The 17,071-nt window shown below is 38.6% G+C and overlaps 1 protein-coding gene across 1 annotated transcript in view; it reads right to left on the bottom strand.

Annotated features, from left to right (window-relative positions):
• Positions 1-314: 314 nt before the first annotated feature.
• Positions 315-17,071, bottom strand: part of MINDY2 (MINDY lysine 48 deubiquitinase 2) — a 32,204-nt gene continuing 15,447 nt past the window's right edge. Inside the window, exons 7-9 of the mRNA XM_059481851.1 lie at positions 10,478-10,651; positions 9,379-9,552; positions 315-7,989 (exon numbers count right to left, since the gene is read on the bottom strand). Of these exons, the coding sequence (XP_059337834.1) occupies positions 7,870-7,989; positions 9,379-9,552; positions 10,478-10,651 (468 nt within the window). The 3' untranslated portion in view covers positions 315-7,869. The remainder of the gene's footprint in view (positions 7,990-9,378; positions 9,553-10,477; positions 10,652-17,071) is intronic.

The raw sequence follows: 17,071 nt of genomic DNA, 5'->3' as shown, positions 1-17,071 counted from the left end.
GAGGTACAAAAGTAAAACTTGAGATGTGCTTGGTTCCCTGTAAAAGTCTAGATATGCATTCCAACAGTTACTTAAGTAAATTAAAAATGTGGTTGTGCAGGTGTAATCATTTCACCTAAAATACTAAAACTCAGATAATGGGGAAAAAAACTGATTGAGAACAAATTGCTGAAACCTTTGAATTTCTCAAAAGCTGAAGAGCACCAGAAGTCTATCCTTTTTTTCCAGAGTGAGTTTTTGTTGGGTTATTGTTTGTTGGTTTTTAAGTATGTTTTTTAAAGTATATCATCCAACCTTTATTATTAGGAAAGAACTTAAATATCTAAATGAAATATTTATTTAAGTTTGCTCACTTAAATTTATTTACATACAATGAGTTTCAGAAGACTGTTAACCAAAATAAATCTCAGTTGGGTAAAGACCTTGAACTAGAGAGATGCTGATAGCAGGAGACACTATTTAAAAGGTAACAGATTTTAACAGCTTTGTGGTACATAAACAAAAAGGGGTATCAAGATACAGAACTGGATTTTTCTGAAAACTATTTGTGTTCAAAATTATTTTAACAATTTACAAGGAAATGTTATTTCCTTATAGTCTTTAAAAACACATTAATACAATATAAACAATTAAGGCTTTTAAAATGCAAAACATTCAGTAGTTGAACTTGTAGATGCCATTACAGTGCTGGATAATGGTGTCACATGATGAGAAGTATTTCATTCACATACATTGGTACAAATGATACTGCATGACTAGATTTAATTGTGTCATGCACCTCTAAAACACAAGTTAAAAAAATTAACTTCTCCCCTCTCTTGGTCAATCCAGAGTCACTTGCATCAGCTTTACTTTGCATTTCCTTTTAAGAGAGATCAAGTAAGCATGGCATGACTAAGACTCACAGCTAAACTGCTGATTTAACACAGGAATTGCACAATTCTGATGGCATCTTGAAGACATTACTAATCTGGAACTATTTTGGAACTTTTCTAAAATATGTCAGGCTTTGTGGGGGAGGCTTTTTAAAAAAAAAATGTCATTGTAAAAACACCCAGTCAAGGCAGTTAAGACAACAAATATTTGACTTAGCACTGGAGAACTTGGGGTGACTTCTGTAGGATTCATTTTTGTATGTCCCATCAGTCATTTCTTCACTAAGCTTATGTGTGTGTGTAAAAGGTGATTATCACAACTAAGGGCTATGCAGCTGGTGACCAGATAAAAGGATAATTGAAAATTATTAAATAAAACCAAACTTTGATAAGAACTTGTTTTGCTGAAAGCTGTAATATAAACCAAAACTCTGTCATTTATCATTAAAGCTCTATCAGGTTATTGTAGGGAAACTGCTGACAGTATTTCTCACTCCCTTATAAAGAAGTTGCTGTAAGGAATTTAACATAATACTGAGCAAGATGTAACAGATTTAGAATAGATTTCTGTGGCACAAGTACTTGATACTTCTGTAGTTCTGAAAACTGCTATCAAAGTTGTAAACACTGACAACACATTGCAGAAACACAGGGAAAAGTTAATCACAGGTGCTCTGATCTGTCCAGTACAATCTGATACCAACCTGCATTAACTGGGGATGTTTTTGCAAATACAAAGCCCATCCAAACCAGAACCTGCTTATTTCATCAATGTCTGCACTGTAACTCCCTCACCAGTCACACTTTCCAGCAGAATGTTATAGCACTGGTCATTTCAAGAGTTATCAAACTACAAGTGAAGAAACCCTTGCTACAATAGGCTTGTCTCTTGAAATCACTGTACCTATGGTTACTTTTTAAAAGGGTTCTCTAAAATTATTTTTGCTTGCCAATCCCTAAGAGAAAGCATGTAAGCAATCCAGAAATGCAAGCATACCTGCTGTAACCCGAGTATATGGAATGCAAACATGTACTTATTGCAACTATTCATGATAAAAATGGAAAAGCTGGATTACAAATAGTTTAAAGTCCACAAGCAGGTTCCTTGGTTCACTGCATCCATCTGCAGTGTCTTGAAGATACCATCTGCTACTATGCTTTTCCAAGCAATGGAAGGATTTTATTTCCACAGCAATATTTTTTTTCTGTAGCTAATAGAATCACTGGTAACATATAACCATGCAATTGGCCAAAATCCCCTTACTGTTACAGAGAACCTGGTTTCAAACTTTCACTGTGAAGGGCTTCACTAAAACCCAATTGTGAACACAACTGTAATTAAGATAAACCAGTTTCTGGCTCTGGTTAATCTGCAATAACAAAAGCCCTCAAATTAACAGACCTGTTGCTGGCCTGATACCAAAATACTGGAGAGAAAATTGTGTGTTTTTGTAAATATTTTAGAGTCCCCCAAAACAAGAGATGAGCAAACCCAAGGGTGTTCCCATTACTCAGCTGATTTAAGTTTTAAAGTGATTTAAGACACACTGGTGTTTCTTTTAATTACAGCTTTGACCTTTTCCTTGGCATGTGCTAATAAGCAGGAACAAAAGCCATCACAGGGTTTCTGACAAAAATACAAGTTATCCCAGCTTTTTTGGAAACACATTCAGAAGAAATCTAAAAATGTGAAACTAAGGAAAAAGTTTCAAAACTGCTTAGCATAAACTTAACTTTTCAAAGTTACAGCTGAAGTTTTAACTCAAAAAGCCCATCCAGATTTTCCTAAAGGCTTCAACAAGAGAACATGAACTTCAAGACAGACAAGTATCCCATTATTTCATCCAGCTCTGTGATGGAGAACCTCAGTTTGTCTCAGCTAAAGGCTTTGGCTCCTGAGACACTGTTGGATCAATCCCCTATGTTTCACAACAGGTGTCACTTATGGTGGATGGGACCTAAACTGAAATTCGGTCAGCACTAAAGGAAGTTCAAGAGAGTAATTAAAAAAAATAATAAAACTTAGCTGAGTTTGTGTCCCTGTGCACCCCAAGGTGTCTGTACATTTGGCTGAGAGTCTGACTCTATCAAACATCCCCCATTTCACTCACTGCCTGTTGAGGAGGGCAGCCCAGGCAGTGCCTCAGCTCTGACCAGAGCAGCAGCTGCCTTGGATTCCAGCACTGTTACACTATTTGTAAGCACTCTGCAGACTGAGCTAGCAAACTTTTCAATTCCTTTGAGTGCTAAAACTTCATCTGAATCATACCCTAGGATTTCCCAAAAATAACACTATTTTGTTGCATGTTTTTCTATGCTGTTGAGGCAGACATGGGATCTTGACTTTCTAAGGGTAATTAACTGAGTATTTAAAGACTTTAACCTTGAAAAACAAGGAGTTGCCCATTTCAGCACATAAAGCTTCTCCATGAACACAAGTAATCCTACAAACCAGAAAAGGAATGAGGAAGGCAAACTCCAGCAAGTTCTCTAGAGAGCTCTCCAGCAAAGAGAGCTCAGAGTGATAGGAGCTGACATTGACCAAAACTGAACAGTAGGCAACTGACATTTAATAAGAATATTTGGAGCTATCAGAGGATCAGCACAGCTAGTCCTGACTTTACAGCACAGTGAGAGTGAAGAGCAGTGTGTCCAGGGACAGACACTGCCAACCTGCCAGGAAATGAACCTGCTGGGCATTAGCTAGGTGAGAAAATGTCCCACTGCATGCTGTGCCACAGCTATTTGTGTCCAAAATTAAGGACAAAGCCTTAAACAATCTCTAGAGGTAGCATAGGGACTTTTTTGTGTTCCAGCCTCTCTTTCCTCCTCAGCATTCCCCTGTGCCATTTCTTCCCCATCAAAGCAGATCACAGCTGAGCTTGCAGCCACTGCTTTCCTACTGGGCAATCTGAAAAGAGGGAGCTGTACAGAACAGTGACCATCAGACAGACTGTCCATGCCATGGTGTGAGAAGGTGTCACTCACCTCCTCCCCTTTTCCCACTCAGCACTAACAGTCTCTGGCTAGTTATGCTTGATAAAAAAGGATGCGCATTTGTCAAGATGAAATGCCATTTTCAGGCCTTGCATGTGACATTTGCTATCCCTGGCCTGAATTAACATTTTTGAGAGTTGGATTTTTCTTGCTCCCAAGGTGCTCATCATAGCACAGATGGAAAAAATGGGAGCATTTTACTGCAACCAAACTACAGCTTGTTATTTTTGCTTTTCTGTAATATGCTTTCTCTAATGAGGATTCTCCATCAATTAATGTGCATTTCCTGAGTCACCCGTTCAAATGCTGCAACCTTTAAAAATCTACTTTTATATAAAATAAGCTCTTAATTCAGTATGTTGTATTGAAGGATGTACTTTGTATAAATTCCCTAATAAGCATCCTAATGCAAAGAGCTGATCCAAGCAATGAGCTGTTACAGAACTAGTGGAGCAGGAATGAAGAATGGTTCAGTTAAAAATACATCAGCCTTACCTTTCACTTTAGTATTTCCTGCTGAATGCACAAGAAAATTAATTTCAAGAACCCAAAACTGCCTTTTATTACATACTGGAAACTTTTTTCCAAGAGCTTGTGTGTACAAATTTGAAGAAACATGACAATGTGACATACCAAGTGAGTCAGAGCCTGCCTGGCAGTGCCAGCAGAGCCTGTGCTTCCCCTGGAGCTCGTGTGAACTCCTGGGAGCCACAAGAGCAGCTCTGCACAGAAACTCTGAACACTTCATTTCTTACATGAACAACATGGACAGCTAACAAAATGTAGTTTTTGCATTGTGTTTAAGTGAATTTTCAGGAATGCTAATTTCATTCTCTGGTGTTACAACCCTCTGGATCTGCTTTGCTGGCTTGCAGATTCCATGAGTGTCACGGGAAAACTGGTGGAGTTGAGCATTTACAAAGTGCCTTATAGAAAACATTTATCTCTACGGCAGTGCTCTGTTTTTTGCTAATCTTAAGAATACTTGTATGTAGCTTTTTTATGTCACAACTATAATGCAACAACAAAAATTCTATGATTCTGTTTTCTGTGCTAGCATTTATCTAGTGGAAAACAAGTTCTACTCTACTTTTCTGGACACTTTCATATATATTATGTAGGTATTTGGAGCATGTACATGCTAAATTGTATAAATAGATTTAAAGTATAAATCTATACCCTTTTGCCAGAACACGAGTTGGAGGATAAAAAAGAAAAAAGAAGGCAAATGAAGTAAACAGAAGTAGATATTGTCTTCCTGGTACTCCAAGATTAAATGGTGCAATATTGTTTTCCAAGCTCACTTCATATAGATAAAAGCAATTCTGTTCAGGTTTTTTGATCCTCAGATACTGTCAGAGGTACCAACTGTGACAGCTGCTTTTGGAATGGTTACTCCCAGTAGGGCATAAATTAAGCTTCCAGGTGAATTTCATTTTGGGTATTAGGAAGCTCAACTGCTTATAACTTTTGCCACTAACAAAACAAGTTCAACTCATGCAGCCCTAAATTTCAGGAATTCTTTACCTTTTTTCCAAAGCTTCAAGACCTGTAAAGAAAAAAGGATATTAACAGAGGACTGTTTTTATAGCATGCTTTCCATCTCAAATACCCTGAAACCTTTACTCCTCTATTGAAAGAAACTGAATTATCTGGAAGTTGCAACTTCATGATGAGCATTGCATTTAACTCTTCTTCCTCTGTGACCAAATGATCATAATTCCTCTAACTACAGTATATTAAGTTTCAGGCACATCTGTCTGAATCTGGAAATGTTACATGAATTCTTCTAATATGAACAAGTATCTTAGGCAAAGAGATCAACTCCATAGCCACAACAGCTAGATTCCTTCCAAAAGGAGCTGAAGTGGCAATACTGTCACTGAAAATAATAACAAACACTTAGCTTGACATATTTATTTTTCAAGGTCAATAAATAAATGTAAATACACAAAATTTGGAAAAATCTTAGTAACAGAATGTTTTTAAACAACATTCTGGCTTAAAGTCTCTGTTATTGACACTATTGGAATATTTTCTCATCTACTTAAAGTAGCTAAGTCATTATGTTGGTGATCCTCCATCACATTAATTTTTGAAGTTAGGCTGCTGCAAAGGAAAAAAAAGACATCAACCTTTGCTTTGACATAGAAAATTATCTGAACTGCACACATTAAGTATTAAAATTACTTCTCTGGGCATGACTTTTCTAGAGAAGATATTTTTAAATTTACAGTTTACATATTAGAGACCTACTGTTCATTACTTCATCATTATAAAAGGAAAATCGTAACAAAAGTGGAAGAAAAACAAAAGAGGAAAAGGCATGGAAGAAAAGTGATACAAATTGGCCCTTTAGTTGGTAAGACATTCTTCCTTTATCTCATTTTTATTCTAGGTTGGTAGCAGATGTGTGTGGTGACTGGTTGCCAGCAGTGCAGCCAGTGCAGTCTGAAATCATTGTGAAGTGGCTTTTTACCAGTGGATTGTGTTAGACACCCACTTTTGCAGACATTCTCCAAACACCTGGAAACAGGAATGTCATATTCCACCTCTTGCCCAGGTTATTCTGTGTGAACACTAAGGCTTAGAGCACAGATACAGAACTTGTCCAGGAGAAGCAGCCTTTTTCAAAAGTATCTACAAATCACTAAATAGAAATTTTTATCAAAAGGTTCAGCAAGAACTAATTGTTATTGATTTAATGGAAGTGGAGGAAGATTTGTGGTTCCCTCAAAATTCATCAAGTGTTCTGTTTCTGCATTCTATAAATACTACAAGATGCAACATGTTTATTTGGTTCCCATAAATTAGAAAAATCTGGTTTCCAAAAATTCTAAATTAGTGATTTAAAAAAACAAAATATTACACCTGACCACCTTTCAAACCATCTCAGAGAGGGAGCTTCACTCCTCTCTCACCCCTCGGAAGTGTGCTTTTTTAAGAATACATGATTTATAAAACAAACAAAAAAGTGTGTTTTTAACTACAGTACACTTGCTTAAATATACAAGTGGACATGTTAACGTCATGTTGAAGTTCAAGGTACTTCTGGATAAAAGGCAGATAGTTAGTTATTTTAACTCTGCATTCTTATATAGAATAACGATTATTATAGACTTTAGTTCCCTCTCATCATTCATCTATCATATGGAGAGGTCAATAAATAAAAGCTTATCTGGTCCAGTTTACCTACAAGAGAAAAAAATAATAAAAGAAAAAGAAGTTACCTATAAAATTACTTGTTTAACCCTGATAACATCTGAGTTGCCATACCCAGTTTGTAGTTGCAAGAAAAGCAAACAATATTCATCTTGCTTTTTAATAAATGCCCCATTTTCTTCATGACAATTTTCGTATGCTGCCTATCAAGTCACATATTCTTGGGGCAAGAAAGTTGGCCAGGAGATGCAGTGATAGCAGTAACAAGTATAAATCTGGGTTCAAAAAAAGAACATATCAGATCCAGAAGCAAAGAAATCTGGACACACTGAGGAGGCAGTGCCCAGCTGTTATTTGGGCTCTCATGTCATGGAGACTATACCCAGCCTAAGATATAGTTTCATACTAAGGAAGTAACACAGAACTCCGTTGTGCTCGTGTACAGACTTCAGGAAAAAGCCTTACACAAAATGAATTATCTTTGTTTAGAGTAGAAGATAAAATAGCTTACTAACTGATGTAATGAGTAATGGATGTCACTATGACACAGGACTTGCCATGAGTTGTGTGTTCAGCTACAAGGTGCAATATTTCTTATGACTAACTCAAAGCACAGCCGCATCCAACTGCGGTTTGGAATTCCCTCTTGAGCAGCTCGCGCCGTGACTTTGAAGGAAGTCTGATTGGTACAAAGCCATCCATCCTCTCTTGGAACGTGAACAGAATCCATGGGGTAATCAGGCACAGGCGGCATGTAACAGGTTTGTCTTCCTTTCGACTCCTTGTTTTTGCTTCTGAGGACATGCACTTGGCTCCAGGTGGAATCCATGCTCTGTTACAAGAGAACACAGCTGTTCTTCTCTTTCTCCCTCTCCTTCTCTCGAGGCTCTTTGCGTTTGCGTTCGTTACTCCCGGATTGTCTTGTGCTGGCTGGAGAGGCAGCACCTTGTACCTGCTGTGTAGGGAAAATAACATGGGAAATAAACCCTGCCCCACTGCACATACAGCCTGAACTCCTCCTGTGTGTTCAAGTTCAAAACAAAAAGTTTAAGTATTATGCAAACCAGTAGAGTTCAGGTAGGGTTTTTGGTATACCTGCTCCAGGACCTCCACAAAAGTTGTGTATTTCTTGAAAATTAAGTCAGCTGAAAATATATTTGAAGTTTCATGTGTCCTTTCTGTTGTGTCCACATATACAGATCAGTAGTTTCAATAAAATATGGTTTCAAGCATTTTCTGGCACTTCTGTATTACTGCACTGGAATTTTTTCTTGGTTTCTCTTATAAGTACATAATCCACATTTCACTATTTGCAAAGCCAAAGTGCTGGTGTGGACAGCAAGATAATGGTAAGGCAGCAGCTTTTTGTGACTACAAACTCTTTAATAACTTGGCAAGGGGGTTGGTATACAAAGGCAACATAAGTTTTGTTAATTCATCATCTATTCCCTCTGTTACCCATTCACAGCTGCAAAGAAGCAGGCTCTTAATCCTGTTCAGCAGGTTCTTCAGTTCCTCCTGCCTTTGGCAGGTATGAATCTGTGTCTTAACTAGGTACTGCTGGTTCTATTAAAGGAACAAACAGTGCAAATAACTTTTACCTGTCAAAATTCTTTTTTCATGCTTAACAAACTTATCAGTTAATGGTTCTGAATTACTCAGGCCAAAGATGTAGGATTTATGTTGATTATTTCTTACCTATTTGTAAATAAAAGCAGTTCTGAAAGCCCTCAGTGGTTAGAACCTCTCTAAATCCAAAACACCAGCTTAAATAAATATTGTCTCTGGCACAGAAGATTCAGTTAAATTGGATTTTTTGATAGACATGTTCATGAATCACATTTTCAGAAGATTTTGAAATCAACTGCTTATGGTTATGGGATGGAAAGGTGTACTGGGAGAAACTGGGAACTGCCTGATTTGGAACAACAGAATAGGTTCACATGAGATCAGAGTGTGAATCACCTGAAAATGTACAGCAACAAACTTCTGCAACACAAAATAAAGACAAAGCTTCAACTGTTATCAAAAAGTTTAGCTCAATGCTCTTCTGCAAGTAATGTAAAATACTAGCTAATACCATCTTTGTAACCTGACATATTAATTCATACCATCATTCCAAAATAAGTATAAATGAAACCCTAATTTAGAAGGCTAAGCCTGCTTTAAAGTATTTAAATGTTTGCAGTTTCCATATCTACATGCATACTCCAACAACTGTAGTGTATTCCTAAAGATTCCTATATTCACCTCAGGCTGAAATGTGTACAAGCACAGATGTATCTGTGCAATTATTCATACTTTCTAAAACTGATGATCATATTCTGTAGTACTGTTTTCTTACCTGGACCTGAGCAGCTGCTTGTTCTTGTTCCTGATAGTACTGAGAAGCTCTCCTGTCCTCCTCTTCCTGGAGCTTCTTTGCTAGCTCCAGATCACTGATTCCTTCTGGGATCTGTTCCCAGTTAATCTCTTGATTCTGCTGCTCTTGTTGTAGAGACAATGCCATCAGGTAATCCTAAAGAGTAAACTGGTGAATTAATGCTCTTTCACAGAGTGATGTCATACCAAGTGAATTTTTCACCATGTGCAGATGGTACTACACAGTACCATCACTTTTCTCCCAGCCTTATCTTCAAATGCAGATCAGGAATTTCTTTCAGAACCTGTCCATAACCTCAACTGCAGGAAGGCTGAGAACAGCAACTTTACACGTTTGCTTTCACAATAACTAAGCTGCAGCACAGAAGACACAAAAACTAATTTTAAAATGTTGCTTTCAGGTTTAAATTCTATTACCTAGACAGCAGCAAATTATCTGTCAGATTTTTATTCTGAGAGAGAGAATGATTAATTTTCCCTCAGTATGTAAAAAAATTAATGGTGATGACTACAAACTATAGATTTTCAAGGAACTTAGTCTTGCTCTGCATTTGTGCATTACCTGGTACAACTCAGCCCCACCTCAGACACGATTTCTGCAAACTCTGTGTCTCAGCAAGAACAACAAACACCCACCAGACACACAATGTGCTGTGGGGTCTGTCCTACACTCAGCCAAGTGGGCAGCAGAAGGCAAAGTTCAGCTATGACAATCTTAATGAGATGAAGGGAGTTTGTTGTGTAGGAAGAAATTCCACAGTCTGCTTCTGTTTCCATATACAAAACAGAGGTGACATTTCACCTGAGTGAGGACTTGCCACAAGTGGATTCTGAAAGATTAAAATCCCATTTTCCAAACTACTCAGTTGGTCTTACTTTTCCACCTCAAAACCATATTAATACATTCAAGTGGCACTTTTGGGAACCCTAATCTAATTACCTAAAGGAGTTTCATAGTCCCAGATATGCATGAGTATACACACATAGACATCTGTGGAATTACACATAAATATCACTAAAAATCAGTACTAACTCACAATGGAAAGGCAAAAATGCAGTACCTGATCTATTTGATCCTGCTGCCCTCTGTAGACAGTTTCAGGGTCTGATGGAGGCCTCAGGTGGAATTCAGAGTCACAGAAATTCCCATCACCATCCACATTGTGTAAACTTTCCCACACAACCTTCTCTTCTGTAAGAAAGCCCTGGTCTGTCACCAGCAGGTAAAGCTGACCCTACACAGAAGAACAAGGAAAACTTGTAAAACTAAAAAAAATACTTTTTACAATCTTAAGTAGCAGAAACAATACAAATGTTGCATTCCAATAAAACATTTAGAGTTTTTAGCACATTTGGCAATTAAATAAATCAGCATACAGCATTAAACTACCAGATACTAGTATTCACTGCTAAATTAACAACCACACCATTTCTGTACTCGATCTTGCAACTCTTCACTCTTAATGGAAGTTCATATTGACTAGAAATTATTATAAAACATTGAATATATATTCAATTATGAATATATTAATATGTATCAATCTATATACCTTGACAGCTCTTTAGAAACATACCTAAGAAGTGGATTTAAAACCTGGCAACAAAAACTTTAAATCCTAGAAGTAATCACATTAAATTCCAAAGGCAAGGTGTGGAGACAAAGGTGACCTTTCCAAACAATCCAAGAGGCATCACCTCAAAATGGCCACATCTCAGACTTCATCTTTCATAATGAGTTTTGATGGAATTTGAGGTCCATGTCAATTGAAAGCTCTAAATTTAAGATTGTTGCTATCACTTGTTACCAATAATTATTTTGTTGGCATTTTAGTAATTTTACAGTTCCATAAGGCCAAATTTCCTGATTTTAAAGTCTGAAATTATAAAATGGGCTGGTCTGGAGTGAAGGAGACAATGCTAACAAGGGCAGATACCAAGGCACTGGAAGGATGAAATGAAGCTTAGTATGAGGGAGTCGGAGAGGAGCTGAAATCAAAGGGAAATAACTGAGGGACAGCAAAGCAGCACAAAATACCCATTTAAATCAATCAATTTATTTCATCCTACCTTTTTAATCATGTTTTTAGGATTATACTCCAAATCAAGAATGTTGTTACTGACCATAGAGCATTTTAAGACTGAAGCTCCCATTAGTATGACTGAGTGTACCAGATCAAGACACTCAATAAAAAACTTGAAGCAGTGGTTTAGCCATAAAAATCAAGTTTATTGTGACATCCACAAACATTTGGTATTTGTATTCCAGCAGCACACAAAGGGTTCTCAAAGACTGCTGTGCTGAAGCTGTACCAAAGCAAGAGGCAGATCCTGTTCTAATGATTTCTAAGGCTAAACAGGCAAGAAATGGAAACTCTGTCCATACTCAACACATACAGAACAAGCTCCCTGACTCCTCTGAAGTCATAAAATGACTCTCTAAGGGAGATACTGACATTCCACTCACGTCTCGTCAATTCCACTCTGTTTACAGCTGCCCCTGCTGGGGCTGGGAGGTCACTTGATGTAACAAAAATATTATTTGAAGACTCACATACAGTAATTACTCCAATATTACCTAATACCATAACATGCACTTATACACAAGGCCAAACAGAGTGGATAAAAAACCCAAACCAAAACCAAACAGGTAACATACTGTACGTTCAAGCTTTGGAATGGGAGTTAACCAGCACAGGGGGGCTTCAGAGACATAAATACAGGTGTCAGCAACAAGTCTGATCACATAACATGATCTAAGGAATCATCTGTCCCTTGGAAACCTGCCTAAAAACTCAAACTCCTGACACTTAAAGTTACCTGAAGAAAATAAAAGGAAGTAATTTCGCAACGTTTCCAGTTTGCACAAAACACCGATTTCACAACATTTTGTACACAAGAGGTCTTCAAAAATATTTTTAAATATCCCAGAATTTTAAAGATAAAATTTATTTGAACTTTTAAGTTTTATTTTGAACAGTACATTGACTCAAAACCTAAAAAAGGGGGTGGTTTGTGTGTCTCTCAGGTTTTCCTCTATTATGCCATACATTTTAATTACAGCCCATAAACTGTGCAGCTTAGTAATACTGAAATTGTGAAAATACTAGTTTTCCTATCTCCAAACTATTATAAGCTTAATTTTTCCACACACAAATATTAAGGTATATCATTGCCTTCATGCAACTAGAATCTAGCATCTAAGGATGGATTAACACTTGCTTGAAATGAAGACCTGTTTCAAATCTTAAATACAATTCATATTCTTTGTAAGAATTTCTCAGTAGAACACTGATTGTAAAAATGTCACATTAGCGTAAATAATACAAAATAAATGTAACACAGGTCCCTAATGAAAGGCAATAAACTGCATTACATATCACCACATTAGCTGAACACCAGCACTGCAATTCCAATACCAACTGCATACCTTCAGACATTCTGCTTCACTTGAACAAAGCTTAGCAAAGCAACAAACACAGGCTCCCTAGGACCTGATAAGGCACCTGATAAGGGACAGAGTTCCTGGTCACATTATTGGAATGAAAGGAAAATGGGAAATCACAGATCAGAGATCCAAAGTCATCCTTCCCTTGTTTTTAACCAACTTCTCTGATCTTTACATCATATTAGTATAATTACACTGGATTCCACAAAAAACCCCAACCAGGACCCTCACAATATTGCTAATATTCATGGAACCTTTGGCAATAATTTCATATAAAGTAAGAGGAGGTGGCTCTTTTGCTGCAAGCCGTAACGTAGCCTCTCATCATAGGTTTGTTCTTCCTTTGCAACAAGAAAATAGAGACTGGCTCTGCAGGCACAGTTTTAATGCCAGGCACGTTCTCTTCCCCATGCTAAAGGCCCAGGCCACACTCAGTGGCACAGCCCGGCCCCAGCAAGGCCTGCCTGGGACCCGACAGAAGCTCTTACCTTCCGAGCTCCGCGCTGCCCGAGCCGGGCCCGCACCGAGCCTGCGGCCAGGAAGGAGCCGCCCTTCCTTCCCAGGCACTTCCACAGCCGGGCCGGGGCTGCCTGCGAGGGACACGGACACGGCCCCGAGGGGGGACAGGGACACGGCCAGCCCCGGGGGGGAACAGAGACACGGCCGCGGGGCCTGGGGAACAGGGGACACAGCCCTGAGGGGGACAGGGACACGGCCAGCCCGGAGGGAGCAGGGACACAGCCCTGAGGGGGACAGGGACACGGCCAGCCCGGAGGGAGCAGGGACACAGCCCTGAGGGGGACAGGGACACGGCCAGCCCGGAGGGAGCAGGGACACGGCCCTGAGGGGGGACAGGGACACGGCCAGCCCGGAGGGAGCAGGGACACGGCCCTGAGGGGGGACAGGGACACGGCCAGCCCGGAGGGAGCAGGGACACGGCCCTGAGGGGGGACAGGGACACGGCCAGCCCGGAGGGAGCAGGGACACGGCCCTGAGGGGGGACAGGGACACGGCCAGCCCGGAGGGGGGACAAGGACACGGCCCTGAGGGGGGACAGGGACACGGCCAGCCCGGAGGGGGGACAAGGACACGGCCCTGAGGGGGGAACACGGACACGGCCAGCCCGGAGGGAGCAGGGACACGGCCAGCCCCCGGGGGGGAACAGGGGACACGGCCCCGAGGGGGGACAGGGACACGGCCCCGGCCTGTGCACAGCTGACCAGGCCGAGCTCGGGACACTCAGGTAACCAATGCGCACAAAAATGGCTTTCAAATACCCCTCACTCTCTGAGAAGAGTTGTCCCGCTTTACAAAATGTTTCTACCCTCAGAAAATCTTAACTGGCCATTTCTAGAGTGCTACCAGATTATCTTTTAGGTGTTTTTTTGGTTTTTTTTTTTTTTTTTTGTTTTTTTTTGTTTTTTTTTAATGTGGGGTTTTTAACAAATACCCAGTCTCCCCATTGGGTTAACACTGGCCACAAAATGCCAGCATGTAATAGACAGCAAAAGTATCTGCTACTTAACTATAGTCAATAGGGAGTAAAAAAATGGAAGTCCCAGTAGACAGAGTTTACTTTAACAAAGTTATGACTAATTATTTATCCTAAGAATCGATACTTAGATATTGTAGACCAATGCCCAGATTTTATAGTTTCACATATAAACCTTGAAATAAAGCTGAGGATAAAGCAAGATAATTCTCCCGAACAGGGATCTCTCAGTCTTCTGGTTTGCACAAAAAACCCTCTCTGAAATGCACAAATATAGGCTACAGGGGATGTTACTAGATCTCCTTTCCCTGGATAATTTCATAATCAGATTAAATAATGAATGTTTTTAAACTACTTGTTCTAATGCCAATTACCAAGTTTCCAGCAATTCAGAAAACAGAAAACCAAACACATGTCCAATAGCTTTGTACAGTAAAGACAAACATTTTAAGCCTTATGTTTTGAATAGTATGTAAATATTCTCTTGGACTTCTGGATCAGATCCCTTTGTTTTTGTGAAGGTGCTTAAATTGGATGAATGAATGTTGCTTTAATTTTCTCTAACAGTTGAAACATTCAGATATACTAACATTAAAAATATTTTTTTAAAGAAAGTATGTACTACTGAATTCAGAGTAACCCTCAGCATAAGAACTCTACACTTACTAAGAAATTGAAAAATAAACACGTTTTTAAGCAGTTATATTCATTGCCTCTACTATGCCAATCTTAAATGCCCAAGGAAAAAGTGCAATTACTGTTTTAAAATACACTTGGTATTGGAATGAAAGTATCTGTTGAGTTCTGAAGCAGAAACACAACATTTATAAAGTAGAAAACACACATACTTAAAAATCCAAACAGGTAAATGTCTCGATACTTTTCAGTAAAGAACACAGGTTCTGTTACAAACAAGTCTGTGGGAAAAACATTCCAACTGAACTAAGATCTTCTTACCAAACTGATCCCCTCTTTACAGTCCTGTTTTTCCTTGATCTAGGGAATTATCATTTGATGTATTTATTATCTGCATAATGAAAAGCAAAGGCAAAAAAATAAAATCACATTTTTAACTGCTGAAAATTATTACTGTATAATTACATGAGCCAAGACTATTAGTATGCAATGAAAGGGACAGGAAGTAGAAAAAATTATTACTTGGGCAAATGGACAAGGTTTGGAAATCCAAGTCCTCACACTAAAATATCAGCCTTAAAAAACCCATACTGCACTTAAAAATATCCCCAGTGTACAGGTCCTTGTATCAGCTGTACATTAAAGCTGCCAAATAAAAGTTTAAGTATTAGCTTAATTAGAGTAATAATTGCTAATTTCTTAAGCTGTGTTTCTAAAAATACACTGATTTTATTACATGTACAACTTAATAAATGTGTAATTCCCTTCTGGCTAACTTTACAGCTGCTTTATTTATGCATTTCCATGTATTGGTTTGGAGGGGAAAGAGAGAAAGGCAATATTAGAGAAAGAGAAAAACTAATTGCATCATTCTTGCCCTAGAAGTTCTATACCTCCATTTTCCCTGGCATATGTTGTATCTCCAGCTTTCCCAATGGATGGGCTTTTCTCCATAGTCCACCTCCTGCTGACTACTGCTCAAACTGTGAGGAAACTTCATCTGCAGGGTGAGCATTAAACCCAAGAGATGGAAAGAGTGGAGCAGTTGATAGAAATCTCAACTCTTCAGCAACAATGCATCTGGCACTCACAGGAGTATCCTGGAGGGCCAAAAATTTCTGGAGAGCTGATCTTGGCTAAAAGCCCAAGTTAAGTCTATTTCTGACTTGATACAAAAGACTCCCAAGACTTACAGCTACTGCAAACAGCTGGCTAGGTAGGAGCCAACAGAGTTACTGCTGGCCTTTCAACATCAATTTAAAACTGGCCTCTATTTAAAAATTTAGCATTTCAGAATTTTAAGAATTCTCAAAAAGCACAAGATTAAACCCACTGTGACTTAGCAGCAGCAAACCTTAAATATACAAACCACACTCATTTTCAAATACTTCAACTTATTATTTCTTAGAACTTGTATTTAGTTCTTACAGATAGAAGTCAAGACAGATTTTTACTCACTGCCTTAACCTGTTCTGTATTATTAATATTGGCTGAGGATATTTAACTCATTGAAGTGTTGCATTTTATTTCTATAAGGAAAAAGGATCTCAACTGAGAAGTAAATAAATGTTTACAAGTATGAAGCTGATAAAGTACAGACACATACCAGGTTCTACCCTTTAATGTAATACTGGGCTGCAAAAGACTACAAAGAGCCTATGTTTTACAAAACTAATCTGTATTTATAATCCACAGGTCAAAGTGATACTTACTGACTGTATTTACTACAAATAATATTTTAAAGGATTTAATAATAGCACAAAAATGTGTTATTTCCAGGAGGATTTATGTATTTTATATGGAATGGCCTTTAAACAAAGTAAAAGAGCACCTGCACCTCTAGATACCATTTGTACCCAGAAAGTGCAGCTGTACTTTTACTATTTTTCTTTTTTAAAACCAAACCCCACTCCATGTAACAAGTGTAAAACTGAGTACAGGCTTGCTTCACGAGCTGCCACCAGCTAATCCAAAAACTAAATTTGGAAAAGCAGGGAGGAGAAAAACTATACTCAAAATTGGGATTTAAATGAGCTGCATCAGGTAATATTTGACCACACAGAGATTTATTTCATAGCTCTG

Source organism: Ammospiza nelsoni, chromosome 14, assembly GCF_027579445.1.
Source record: "Ammospiza nelsoni isolate bAmmNel1 chromosome 14, bAmmNel1.pri, whole genome shotgun sequence".
In the NCBI taxonomy this organism is placed as follows: Eukaryota; Metazoa; Chordata; class Aves; order Passeriformes; family Passerellidae; genus Ammospiza; species Ammospiza nelsoni.
This window is presented reverse-complemented; position numbering and strand designations above follow the sequence as displayed.